General features: G+C 38.3%; 1 protein-coding gene across 2 annotated transcripts in view; it reads right to left on the bottom strand.

The window, feature by feature from the left end:
• Positions 1-1,248: 1,248 nt before the first annotated feature.
• Positions 1,249-14,593, bottom strand: part of PTP4A2 (protein tyrosine phosphatase 4A2) — a 31,286-nt gene continuing 17,941 nt past the window's right edge. For both annotated transcript variants that reach the window (XM_037061590.1, XM_037061591.1), the window contains exons 2-6: positions 12,489-13,173; positions 10,958-11,050; positions 6,652-6,782; positions 4,894-4,968; positions 1,249-3,706 (exon numbers count right to left, since the gene is read on the bottom strand). In XM_037061590.1, coding sequence (XP_036917485.1) covers positions 3,598-3,706; positions 4,894-4,968; positions 6,652-6,782; positions 10,958-11,050; positions 12,489-12,584 — 504 coding nt within the window. In that variant the 5' untranslated portion in view covers positions 12,585-13,173 and the 3' untranslated portion in view covers positions 1,249-3,597. The remainder of the gene's footprint in view (positions 3,707-4,893; positions 4,969-6,651; positions 6,783-10,957; positions 11,051-12,488; positions 13,174-14,593) is intronic.

Genomic DNA, 14,593 nt, shown 5'->3' with positions numbered 1-14,593 from the left:
GGCCCCCCTCCTCTGTCTTCCAAAGTCAGCAACGCTGCCTCTCTCAACCAGTCTTCCCTAGTCACACCTCCTGACCTCGGGCAGCTCCGCTTTTAAGGAACCATGCAGTTAGATCAGGCCCACCCAGATAACCCAGGAAAACCTCTCCACCTCGAGATCCTCCGCAGAGTGATGACCACAAAGTCCCTTTTGCTGTGTAAGATACACGCATATTTACAGGTTCCAGGCATTAGAAATGTGAACATCTTTGTAACTGGAGGATGTAACACAGCATACAAGCACAAATGTAGATAGGTAAATAGATGTAATAGTTTAAGAACCTGCAGAAATTTTGTTTAAAAGAGAAAAAAGGTCATAAACAGAGTGAGGATGGGAAAGCTGATAAAATGTAGTGCTTTCAAGGAGAGTGAACGAGTGTACGGGACAGAGAACTGTAGTTGAATTGTCAGGTAGTGCTGAGGGCTACTTTAAACAGAGGCCACAACTTCAGAGACAACCAGCAATTTCGGTTGCTGAAGTGCGTTAAGAGCAGAGGAGATGGCCTATTGAACTTAACCAGAGTTGAGCCAGGCAAGTGCATACAATGAAGCAAGAGGCAGGGCAAGGCAATTTAACTGTGTAACCATGAGTGACTAACCAACCATGGGACACTGAATTGAAGCTGGACAATGGATGTGAAGTGGAAAACTAAAGACAAGTGAGCAGATCAATGAATTATATCACATAGTACTGTAATCACTCACTGTTCATGTCTACATAGCCAACTCCTCTCCTAGACTGAAGTCCTCCAAAGTGGAATCAGTGTCTTATCTTTTCATTCCTGTTACTTGAGCAAGTTAAGTTTGTTACCTGAATGGACAGCTGAAATGCTCACCCACGGTTTAAAGGAAATTCCCCACCTCCACTCCTACGATACATAGAGCTCCTCCTTCCACAGTTCATGTAAAAACTTGCAATGCTTCATAAAAACCTGCGGTGTAAACAAGTCCTTTGGAATGAGACAAGATGCTGAACTCCTACAGCCTTGTGCCCGAGAACTGAACTAGAAAATGCAGCAAATGTATGCCAGTAAGTTTGCCCTTACTGAACACACCTGGACAGCATGAAATCTACGAACTTCCCAACCTCTAATTATTTCATCTCCTTGCAGTAATTAGTAGGACCCAAATCAGGCCTTGAGAATACCAAGTTTTCTAAGGAGACAAATGAAATTCAGCCTGTGTTACAGAACACACACACACACAAAGGGCATGTAAAATATGTTTATTGTTCTTTAAAAGGGTTCAGGGTTTGGTTTCCAATCAGGCTGCACATCTTTCATCAGTCTGACATCTCCCCCCATGTCAAACTGGCTTCAGCTAGCAATACTTCATTAAATCCAAAAGATTAAAAAAAAAAACCACCTTAATTTTGAGGAAGAAAATCCAGTTCTGAGAACAAGTAACATTAGTCTGCAATTTAAAACAAAATGAGGGCTAATGTTTCATGTTGCTTTATACACCTTTCTCCTCACACAGAACCAGGAATGTAATTTTCCTAACTCAGGCAGGCACTGATACTGGTGGACACTGCGCGCGCGCACACACACACACACACACACACACACACACACACACACACAACTGTCTCTCTCTGTGTGTCTCCCTCCCCACAAACAACAAAAAGCAGAGCATGTCAAAGAAAAGAGGTTTGTTATGGTATTGATCAAAACCCTTGGAGTCGACAGACAATCTATCTGAGCTTTGAGAATATTCTGTTTTGATCTTGAGCCTATGTGTTCTAAAATACAGGATTTTGGATAGTACCATCATTTTCCACTTTAAAACCCTAGAAACAATTTCAAAAAGCATTATTTTGTTTTGTTTTCTGGGATGGGGGAGGAGATCGTCTACAGATTTTCATTTAGTTAAAGAGCAAAACAACCCTGGCATCGGAGACAGGCAGTTCACACAGCCAGCCAATGTCTGAGGTTCCATCGCAACAAAGTCCCAGTCCCTTCCCATTGGTCTAGCTGATCCTAACAAAATGGGAAGTTTATGGCTCTGCCAATCCCAGCAAGACAAGATGACCCCAAGGCTTTATTCAAATCCTTAGAAGCAGAGCACTAGGAAGTGTGTAATATTTAAATGAAGAGTGCAGAAGCCCCTGAAGGTGTCTTTCAACTTGCTTTGTTGATACAGCCTGGTCAAAACTGCCTTCTACAAAATAGCAAAAAAACAGTTTTTCTAGATCAGCACATTGAACCCAACAAAGAATCAGCAAAAATGACACTACACCAAACATCACTAGCAACATAGTCCTTTTGCTACTGGTTGCGCTGCTCTAGGTCTCTCTCCTACCCTGTTAGGCCTGTGGACACATACTCACTAGGCATTGTTGGTTTTATCTCGTAAAGAACCTAGTAAGAAAACAACAAGGCAATCAGTGGTTAAACTGAACTGTACATATGGGGGCAGTTTGGAAAATACCCATCGCAGGCATTTCTCAAGTCCAAGATACTGTATCTTTGCTGCTACTCCTCTGACTGTTCCTGAAAATTCAGAGTACAAATAAATCCTAAAATAAAAATTTCCAACTACCAGCATTCTCTGACATCATTAGACAGAAAATCAGAGTAATGCTACACACAGCCCACAATTCTACAAGGTGTAGAAAATGTGCTAACTCTCTCCCTGGACACATCTTTAGTGATGAACTGGAGTACCCTCCCTTCAGAAAACAAAATTTTCTGGGATACCCACTTAGCTTCATTGGTTGGAAAAGTGAATTCGACTCACAGCTAAGTTCTTTAAGAGACTCCTCCTGAAATGCCATTTCCCCACTAACTTACCAAAACAAAACCACAAACAAAAGGCTCTTGGCTACTTTGCCTAATGTTGTATAGAGTTTTCAAGAAAAGAAACTAACATGAACACCCCATCATCAGTAAAGACTAAAAACCACCTGGATCATATAATAGATATGCCACTGCTTTTTTTTTTTGGTGTTTTTTTTTTTTTCTAAAAGTGCCCAGGTGGGCTTAAGGCTGCCAGACTGCACACACATCTACAGCAACAAGGGCTTCTCCTATTCCATCCACAGCTTGTATCAGGGAAAAAGAGGAATAGGGAAAGGAGAGAAGAGAGGAATATTGTAGCCCCCACCCCCTACCCTCAAATCAAGAAAAAAGAAAGAAATCACACAACACGGAGATCTATGTGCCAAGCATAATGGAAGAGTGAGCTCCCCAAACAGATGACTCTGCACAGGCAATGCTCTGCTGGTTTCCCTTAGAGGCCTATTCTGATAAAGTTAAAAAAGACAGGCGATTTTGAAATAATTCAATCCTGGCAGAAATTCAAACTTCAATACTAAGAGCAAAATCATTCTCCACTGAATTAATCCCTTTTTTCTTTCTCTTTTTCTTTTCTTAAACATTTTATTCATGTTAATAGAGGGATTTCTTTTTAGTTTGCTTTTTCCCAATCATTAGAAGAGCGGTTGAGGGGTACTGAGTCCATCACTACTTCGATGACACAGCCAGAATCCAGATTCACATTTCCAGGTACCAAGAGTTCCCTCTAAATGCCACAATCATGTCAGCCTTTGTATTTCTTTCTACTGAACACAGCAATGCCCATTGGTATCTCTGAAGCGTAATCGCATCTTAGGTCGGTATTTCTCCAGGTAAAGCAGCTGTTTGGAATTGAATGCTCCCCTTCTTTTCCTGCAAAATACAAGAGTGGAAAACTTTATCATATAAAAAGAAAGGAGTTGCCTAAGTCACTGAAATGCATTATTTATGGCCTGTGGCCTAACGCCACAAAGCTGAAAGTCAACATATTTCCCATACAAAATCACTTAAGTTGAAATAAGCACTTTCTGTGCCTTTTGAGAAGTAAAAGACCAGTTTTCTTTGCTGGCCTTTTTAGCTTATTAAACATTTAAGAAAAATCAGAATGATTGATCCAGAGACATCTGACTATACTCTTCCCAATTAGATTAAAAATATTCTTCAGATTAGAATCAGTAGCAAGTATTTAGGATGCATGAGAGAGTATTTATATGAAGCAGCAGACACAGATGGCATTCCTTAAAATATGTTTCCTTCCCAGAGCTGCTACAATTCATTCCATTCCCTGTCACAAACAGTCTTGTTCTTTTCCTCCACTTTTTTTTTTTAAAAAAGGGAAAGGCTAAGAAAATAACTGCCAAAAAATTATGGACAGCAAAATAGCGCAGCCCATTATTCCAGACCGACACCACCCCTGCCTGGGCACCACCATCCTGACGCTGCACCTGAACTTCTGTGTCCTTGGTAATACACTGCCCCTCTACAGATTCTGGGTTGCCTCTTGGTTATAGACAGGACATTTTAAAAGTACTTTAATTTTTTAAGTATATTTTATTGATTATGCTTTTACAGTTGTTCCATTTTTTCCTCCCCTTTATTCCCCTCCCTCCAGCAACCCCCCCCCCTTAGTTCATATCCATGGGTCGTACATATAAGTTCTTTGGCTTCTCCATTTCCTATACTATTCTTAACTTCCCCCTGTCTATTTTGTGCCTACCAATTATACTTGAAAGTACTTTAAACATCCATTAAAAGAGACACAAGATTACTGAGACTCTTCTACCTAGCTATTTACTTTAGAGATTCCTAGATATTCAAGTCATATACTGGACATATTCTACAATGTCCACATTTGCCACCTAAATTAGAAAATCTCTAAATCTGGGAGCCAGTAGTCTTGAGTCTCTTTATCACTTCCTCTTTCTGATATCCTCAAACAAATAATAATTTAAGCCAGAGACAACAAATTATTCCAGACTACAAATGAATACTTTCCCACAATTCATTCCTCTTGTACGATCTTGCTTTATGTGTTTCTGAACATCAAACTTCATACTCACTGTCTTATAAACTGAACTGCATCTTCATACTTCATTCCACATTCAATCAAAGCAAGTGCAACCAGCACAGGTGCCCTGCAGAGAGAAACTCATCTGTAAATACCCACACATCTTTGGAATTAAAGAATTTTTAACACCCAAACTATCTGCCCTGGCTGATACGGCTCAGTGGACTGAGTGCTGGCCTGTGAACCAAGGGGCCACCAGTTCAACCCCCAGCAGGGCAAAGGCCTACATGGCAGGCCAGGTCCCTGGTGGGGGGACATGTGAGAGGCAACTACATATTTATGTTTCTCTACCTCTCTTTCTTCCTCTCTTCTCCTCTCTCTAAAAATAAAATTAAAAAATTTTAAAAATAAAACCCAGATTACACATTACTGAAATTATCTCAGATTTTTGTTACAAACCAACTTTAATATTATTTCCATAAAAATACTAAAAAGATGCTATCCTTTTCATAAGCTAGGAGAAAGTATCAGAGAATTGATAATTAGGAACAGTCTCTACAAGTGTGTATACGTATATATTTTTTAATTTTATTATTTTTTAATCCTCACCCAAGGATTAAGGTTTATTGGTTTTAGAGAAAAGGACAAAAAGAGAAAGAGAAAGAAACCTCGACTGGCCACCTCCTGCATGTGGCCCAACTAAGGATCAAACCCACAACCCAGGTATGTGCCCTTACCTGGAATCGAACCCACAATCTCTTGGTGTACAGGATGCCACTCCAACCAATGGAGCCACTGGCCAGGGCTAAGTATATTGTTTTAATGTAATGAAGGAAATTTTTTTTGAAGTCCATTACAGGGCACTGACTTTGGACTACCTGAAGTACTTACCAGTTATAAAATTAATCCAAGTCAAATTAAAAACATAAAAACACTACCTTCGCCCCTCAAGAACTGAAACTCAAAAGCTTTACTAAACTATAAAAAAGAAAAGTAGCAAATAAAAAGGGCTAAGCAGAGGTAAAAGCCTGAGTTACTACTGCCTGCACTAATGTTTTGAGTCAAAGTACAAACATCATAAATTGCCATTTAACCTGCTGCTGCTGAGTACAGCAACGCCAATCCATGCAATGCTCAAGGACAAAGGTTTTTTAAAAATCAAAGTTAAGCCCTAGCTGGTATAGCTCAGTGGATTGAGCGCGGGCCTTTGAACTAAGGGATCCTGGTTCAATTCCCAGTCAGGGCACATGCCGGGTTGCAGGCCAGTTCCCAGCGGGAGACACACGAGAGGCAACCATACATTATTTCTCTCCCTCTCTCCTTCCCTTCCCCTCTAAAGATAAATGAATAAAATCTTTAAAAAAATCAAAGTTAACTTTTGTTTTCCGTACATCTCCTTTCAGGATTTAAAGTTTAGCCATCTACTCTCCACCTATTAACTTCCCATACATTGCAATCCAAAACTAACCATGTACAGATTTTTAAAATATCAAAAACCTGAACCTTTGGTTACTTGAAATGGAAAGAAAAAGAAAAAAACATGGAATTAAGACTGTATTTTTAGCTCAAAGCTAAGGTAATTATATTAAGTCGGTTTCAAAACAACTACTGATCATCGTCCACTAAATCTGATACAGTGTCGGAATCAGACAACAAGTGAAACACACAAAGTAGCTCTGAGAAATCATATGCCAGCTTTTGCTCTCGTTTCCTTTTCTTTCTGGCAATTTAATATTTAGCATACAAATGTAAATTCCCACCAAAGTGAAATGTTTAATAATAAATTCACAGACAGAGGGAAAGAACTTACCTTCCCAATCCCGCAACACAATGCACTGCAACACAGCAACCTGGCTCTTCACGAAATTTGGTTTTTAATAGGTTTAGCCAATCGTCCACTATCTGATTAGGGGGTGGCGCACCATCATCAAATGGCCAATCCTGAAAAGAAAAAAATATTTTTACAGTAAGTTGATATTTCCTCCAGGATTAACATCCTGATGCAGAACAGCTATGTAGTACACAGGGCAGGCCTAATTGAACTAACTATACCATATACACCTATTCTTGATAACATAATTCTGGTCACTGAAAATTGAAATTTAAGAGTGCCAAATACGGTACCAGCTACACTTCATAGAGGAGTGCCTTCCTTAATGAAGTGTGGCTGGTGTCCAATTTTACCTAACAAAAATCTCCTATCAAAGTGATAAGAAATTGGTGTTCCTCAAATATTTTATCTGAATAGATCAGTCAACAGGCATAGGGAAAACTGTGTCTATAGCCAAGACAAAGGAAGAGAAGATATAATACTTGTCAATATGATTTAAAAGTCCTCTCTGGCAACGAAGTATGCTAACTGGTATCTTATTGATCTCTACAAATATTTGTGAGGATTATCCCCCAAACAGTTCTAAGATATGATGTCTTTTTAGAGAAAGGCTCTCTGATAAGAAACCTCCAATAGCGTATCATAACAGAAAAATACTACCATCTTTGTGCTTATATTTTTGTAAAAAGCCAAGTAGCAAGTATTTTTAAAGCTCTGTCAAAATTACACACATCCCATTAACAAGCACTGTGCCACAGAACAGAGTCCCCAGGCAAATGGAGACCTGGTTCTCAAACACCCCTTTCTCTTTTTACATTCATCAAATTGGACTTTTTTTAAATTTTGAATTAAGACCAACCCATGCGCATTCACAACACAGGCCGGTGTTTATCTTCCTTGCTAGCTTACAAGAGGTCCTAAAACAAAATACAAATTAGCTTTGAAGAAAGGGGAAAGAGAACTTATATTTTACATACCCTATTTTCCATTTAGTTTCAAGGACAGAATATGTAAAAACACTGGGCATTTTTTTAAAACAAGACTATTCTAATGAGATTGGATAAGGACACTTCAAGATACTAGTGGAGGGAAAAGAGAAAAGTGGCAGGGCACTAAATTGATTCTGTACTCATTACAGGCACCACTAGAATACTGCACGTAGCCTATTAGCTGTGACAGTACACTATGTTTGATTTGTCAACTACACCCCATAATTAAAGGGCTGTCAGTGTTATCATTATAAATGTCACTGTAGTTTAACTGTAAATAGCAGTAAAATGAGGTAAGTACTTTAGCTGAGAGCTTACTTCCTCTACTACTCCCTAAAATACACCTAGTTAAGAAACAATAATGTGAAACATGCTCCACTTACTCATATAAACAGTTTCTATCAAAAAATCATTAAAAGTAACAATTTCAAAGCATATGAACTTCAAACTGACATAGCTGAACCTGCCATTAATCTTTTTCAATGTGTCTCTGGTTTGTAAAAGCACTGGTCAGAGGAGCGAAAGGTCTAATTCTGGGGACATTCTCTCATACAGTGTCCCAAACCCTTTTCACCTAGCGAAAGTAAACTCATACTCCATCCTAAAATCTGTCTGGGAAAAGGAAAGAAATTCCAATCTTAACTTTAAATGTGTCCTTGTTTTCAAGCTTAAATTAGCCCTTTAATTTTATCTGACTATAGCTATATAAAACAAAACAAAACAAAACAAAAGCCTGGATTTAAAGGTCTGGAATAAATCCCAGACCTACCAGCATCTTCTGCAAACTAGTTCTTTAGTTCATTTCTATTTTATAAAGTGTTTAATAATATTACTGATTCACACAGACTACAGTCAATCCACAGTTCATTTTCCCATCCTGTCATCTGTCCAAACACACTGCTTTCCCATCTACCCACTGGAGAACATACAGTAGGGATACGTTCCATGATGCCCAGTGGATGCCTGAAACTGCAGAAACCTATGCATACTGTTTTTTCCTATACATACAAACCTGTCAAAATGTTGCTTATAAATGAGGCACAGAGATTAACAACCAATAGTAAAATAGAACTATTATAATATACTGTAATAAAAGTTATAATATAAATGTGGTCTCTCTCTAGTAATTTTTATATTTTTCACTCCTGAATCTGTGTAACCATCTCTTACTTGTTTGCTGTCACTTATTTCAGGAAGATCCTTTGCTGAAGTGATCATACAGGCTTAACACTTTCTCGTACGACATTTTGCCCTCCACTGAAACACATCTTCTGTTCACATCTTCCCCCCAACAAATGTAATAATGCCTTTCCCATTGTAACTATGCTCTTATGTACTGTGGCCGTAACTTTTGTGGTCTGAGGCGCAAGAGCCAAACCAGCACAACTTCCTTTTTTCTTCTCCACAATTTCACAGATAGAAGACTCATTCCCACCGTGATCTTAGCAACCTCAGCACATTTTTTCTTTCCTTATTAGATCAAAAACTTTCATCTTTTCGGGTAAAAGAACGCATTTTACAGCATATCTGAATAGTCAGCATCACTACTCTTGCATTTCAGGGCCATTATTAAGTAAATAAGGGCAACTTGAACACGGCACTGCAACGCCGTGACTGCCAGTCTGACAAAGAGGCGCTGCTCGGTGACTAATGGGCGGGGAGCTTATCCAGTGAGATAGGCTGGACAAAGGGAAGATTCACATCCTGGGCGGGACAAAGCAAGATTTCATCACACAACTCAGAACAGCACACAACTTAAAATTTATGAATTGTTTATTTCTGGAATTTTTCCATTTAGTAATTTAAGATCACGGTTGACCCCTACAAGGTAACTGAAATCGTGGAAAGCAAAATTATAGATAAGGGGGACCATTGTATTCAGCCTAGCTTCAGAAGTTAAAATTTTGTTTTTTTAAACACAGGGCTACATCAGAAATTAATTTCTTTAAAAAAACACAGGGCTATATTTTACACATGTTTACACTTATCCCCAATGATTTCCAGCCAGGAAAATGTAAAGTCATTTAGAAATGAGAATGCAAACAAATTGCTACCATACTATTCAAATACATTTGAGTACATAGAATGTTTTAAAAATATAATGCATGGTTACTTAGTTTTTCTGTTTTCACCAAAATGCAGGTGAGGAAACTTTATGAATCAGACAGGAGACAACTGCCTGACTGACATGTTGGACATTTATTTTCCTTTCATGAACAGCTTTCACAACTACTGGCCAATGCAATAAAGACCACAGAACTACCTTTCAATAAAAAGCAGAAATTTTTCATTGTACAATTATCTTCTTTATAATTTTCTTCCTCATCAACTACTTTAAAAAATCCCCAGGTCTCAACCTATTTCACTGCCTTCCCACAATCAAATCAAATAGTTCTAAAACACTGAAGACTACAAGGTCATTTCATTAGACGCTCCCGCAATTTAGACAACTATTTAGGGGAGAAGGTATAAAATTTTACCCAATCTAAGGCTGCTATTTTCTATAATAAAATAACATACATGGGGGCTAGGGAGGATTTTAATTTAAAGTAATTCCAATCACTTTTTTCTCAAACTGAACTATGAAAGAAATCAAATCACACAAAAGCTTCTTCGAAACCTAGAAAAGTATCAGCAACTATGCTGATAACTCTGGAGCAAGATGCCTTCTCCCTCTCCCTTAGCCTCTTCTCCCACCTTTCTGTCCCCTCCAACAAGGGGAACCAACCCACGGGCCACATTTGGCCCAGGATGGCAATGCGGCCCAACACAAAATCATAAATTTACTTAAAACATTATGAGATATTTTTGTTTTCATTAGTGTTTATATATTTAATGTGTGGCCCAAGACAACTTTTCTTCTTCTAGTGTGGCCCAGTGATGCCAAACTATTAAGTAAATAATTTGCAAAGTGAGGAAGAATATTTCCATGTGACTTAAGAATATCTGATGGAAATTACTTTCAGTTAGATTCAAACCAGTAGCCTAGAAACAAAAGCCAACTGTTGCATTAATTTCCTAGAAAAAAACAAAATGCAAATTTCCATTTTCTTAAAATAAATATTCCCTAAATTTTACTTATTATTTATTGAAAACATCCTCCCTGCAAGTGCAGACTTTAGCAGCACAAATGAACAAAATTGCCAACCCCCCCAAAATTTAAAGGTTGCTATGAACACCATATTCTCTTAACACAAGCCTAAAAAGCAAAACTTCTAAGTGCCAAGTTTTATAAATATCTATGTCTGAAAGGTACAACTTATTTGTAGTAAAAAATTAAAACTCTACACACTCACTAGAACGTGGATTCCTTCTTTTTCAACTGGAGCTTTATCATATGTAGCATCACAAACTCGAACCAAAGTTGTCACTCCATACTTCTTAAGTTCCTTTAAAGAAAAATAAGAGACTTTACTTTTAGAATCTGCAGGAAAAGCTTTAAAAATCTTCTATCATTATACAAACTGAAACAACAAAACATCATTTTTCAACAAAAATCAAAATCACTCTCAAGGTGGCAACATACATTGTGCAACAGACACTCACACTCTTAGTAAAAGCAACAGTAAGACTTCACCTTCACAAAGAGCAATTCAGTAACACAACACAAATTTTTTAAAGAGCACATATACTTGACCAAGAAATTTCACTTCTGGTATTTGTTACTAACAAAATAATTACAGATAAGCACGAAGATTTAGATGCCAGCATGTCCAAGATGGCTTGGAATGGTAAAAACCTGGAAACAGTATTGATGATGCAAAACATGGGAATGATTAAAGAAAGCATGGACCATCCATACAAAATACTATGACATCTACAAAAATAATACTAAGGAGAGTAGGGGAAGATTTTTTTAAATATACAGTGTGATCCTATCTATATGTATACTTATAAATATATCCATACATGCAGAGAAAAAACATCTAAAAACCAAGTATTAACAGTTAAGTATTTTTAAAGTATTTTTGCTTATCTACAGCTTTTTTATGAAGTAAATACTTGCTGCTTTTTATTAAAGAAACAAAAGTTACTTTGAAATTAAGATTTAAGAGTAGTACCACATTACAAAGCCAATTAACACACAAATAATTATAGCCAGAAGCCTGTTCCTTTAAAAACTTTCCTACAGTAATGCCTAACCTAACTCAGGGACTACCTATCTTCAAGGGACCACCAGTATCTTTTTATAGTTGCAGGAGGACAATAACTTCTGCCACGTTTGGATTCTATGGCCAAGGCACTGTGTGAGACTAAAAATAGTGTCACATAATGAAGCCAGGCTTAAAGGTGACTGGACAGCCTAAGGGCACACAAGCCTAGCACCAACTCGTACACTGTGCACACCATGTTAAGAAGCTCAAGGACTTATTAAGAAGCTCAAGGACACCTACACCTCACAGGGTTATTGTGAGGAGTAAATGATATACTGCCTAAAATTACTTATTGTAATGCTGGGTACAAAGTGTTCAATAAATATTAATTATTTTTATTATTGAAAGCATGATAAAAGAATGCTTCTAATGTAGACAGAATATAAGAAAAAACATAGTAACAAATAATCTCTAAGGTCTTCCCAAATTCCATAAATGTTCCTTTAAAGATGTTATAATTAATCTAATCCATTTCAAAAGATTGGTAGGATGACCCGCCATCACTCACAGAAATAAATGGCTTTGTGACAGGAGATGTCTTTGTAATGATGTTAATTTTTTTAATTTTTTTATTATTTAATTTTTGTTCAAGTAATGACGGTGTTAATTTTTAATAGGACTTTATCTACTAAAAATTTATCAATCCAAAAAGTACACCATGCTACAGTCTTACCTCTGTGAACTTGTTGAGGGTAGCATTGGTAGGGTTGTGAGTTATCAGAAAACGCATGTTCTCATAGGAGATCTCCACAGGGGCCGGACGGTTCATTATGGCAAATAAAAAGTGTGAGCGTGCGTGTGTGAGTGTGATGGGGAAAATGAAAAAAAATCAATCAGTCTTGAAATGTTTCACAGCAGAAAACATTAAAAAGACCACTAAAATGCCTATTATCAATCAGTGTTTTTTCTATTCAACTTGTTTGTTGTTTGAGAAGCTTCTCTCTTCAAGATAAGCAAAAGTATTTAGAATCCACTTGAATCCAAATTCAACTTCGGCCTCAATGTCTGCAGATGGATACCTTCGGACTCCAAAAAAATCCAACTACATACAAAACTTACGTAGCCTTTACTACATTTAGGCACTAGTGAGACAAGTTAAAAGTGTAGGTCACTTCCCACTTTTGTTTACTTGATGCTTAATTTTACTGGAGTCATTAAAAGAAATATGCTTGCAATTAAAAAAAGCCAACTATTTCTGAGGCCAGTCTTGGTGTCCAGAGTCTTCAAGGCAATGTTAATTATGGCACATAGAACCCCCAAGCTCACTTGTCAGCAAAAACGCTGTGCTGAGCCTGGCAGAAGTCTGCCCTCACACTCAGAATCGCCATAAATGTGCAACGTATATCCCAACAAAAAACCTGGAAGAGAAAAACATAAGCAAAATGAACTGGAGGTTGATAGCATCATAAACACAATGCTCAAAGTCAAGAACACATTCTTCACGAGCCCAAAGACATCTGAAATGTCACTATTCTAAATTATTGCCACCTACCAAGAGTAGGGTAAAAGTGTATACCAGGAGTTTTAAAAGCCTGAGATTCAAAAGTCAAATATGTCTGTCTTTTTTCAAAACGGGATCCAATAATCAAAGTTTCTGTACTAACAAGATTATATTTAACTCAAGTCACTTTTAAATGATAAATGATCCTTAAAGAAATCTCCACTTCATGGACTCTTCAAAAAGTTTACAATAATCTTTTTCTGCTTTGATGGTTAAGTCTTTCATATATACTCTTTGCTTAAAGTAAGATTTATCTATAAATGGATGGACAATATTTACCAAAATCCCACTTAGAGGATTTAATTCTTCTTTTAAGAATTCTATTTGGACTTCTGGCCAAGATGGAGGTGTAGGTGAAAACACTGTGCCTCCTCGCACAACCAAGTTTAAAGACGACAAAGTTTTAGTAACAAAAACACAGAAAACTGAACTGTACGGAAGTCCAGCAGAGTCGGTGGCGGAGCAGGGTCAGGCAGGAAAGAGCGCAAGTGGCAGATGGCGGATCCCAGGCATGGGGTGGCAACAGGTGAACCCAGTGAGGACGCAGGGCAATTGGCTGACCAGGGTCACACATTCGCGCGCAGATAAACCAAGTGAAGGAGCGAACAGTGAGACAGACCACTCAGGCTAGGGCCCCAATGATGGGAATTAGAGCCTGAAAGCACCAACTGGAAAAACTTTCAGGGTCGAGGTGCCAGAAGAAGCTTCTAGGCTCACAGAGAGTTCGTTGGAGAGACCCACAGAGTCCTGGAGGGTGTACAGGCCCACACACCTGGGAACCAGCACCAGAAGGGCCCAATTTGCTTGTAGGAAGCGGCTGAGGGGACAGAAATCTGAGAGAGAGCAGAACAAACGCCATTGCCCCTCTCTGACCCCACCCCCACATGCAGCATCACAACCCAGCAAGTGAGTTGCCCCGCCCTGTGAACACCTAGGGCTCCGCCCCTCGGTGTTCAGGCGCAAACAGACCAAAACATTATGGCTCAAGAACTCAAAGCCCCAGAGCCAATAACTCTAAGTGATCAAGAAATAGCCAACCTATCAGATGCACAGTTCAAAACACTGGTGATCAGGATGCTCACAGAATTGGTTGATTTTAGTCACAAATTAGAGGAACATATGAAGGCTAAACTGATTGAAATGAAGGGAAATGTACAGGAAACCAATAGTGAGGGAAAGGAAACTGGGACTCAAATCAATGGAGTGGACCAGAAGGAAGAAAAACATGACCAAACAGAAGAGAATGAAGAAACAAGAATTCAAAAAAATGAGGAGAG

Source organism: Sturnira hondurensis, unplaced genomic scaffold (genome assembly GCF_014824575.4).
Source record: "Sturnira hondurensis isolate 20B ecotype Veracruz unplaced genomic scaffold, ASM1482457v3 Scaffold0013381, whole genome shotgun sequence".
Classification (NCBI taxonomy): Eukaryota; Metazoa; Chordata; class Mammalia; order Chiroptera; family Phyllostomidae; genus Sturnira; species Sturnira hondurensis.
Note: the sequence above shows the minus strand (reverse complement) of the source record. Positions and strands in the feature narration are given on the sequence as shown.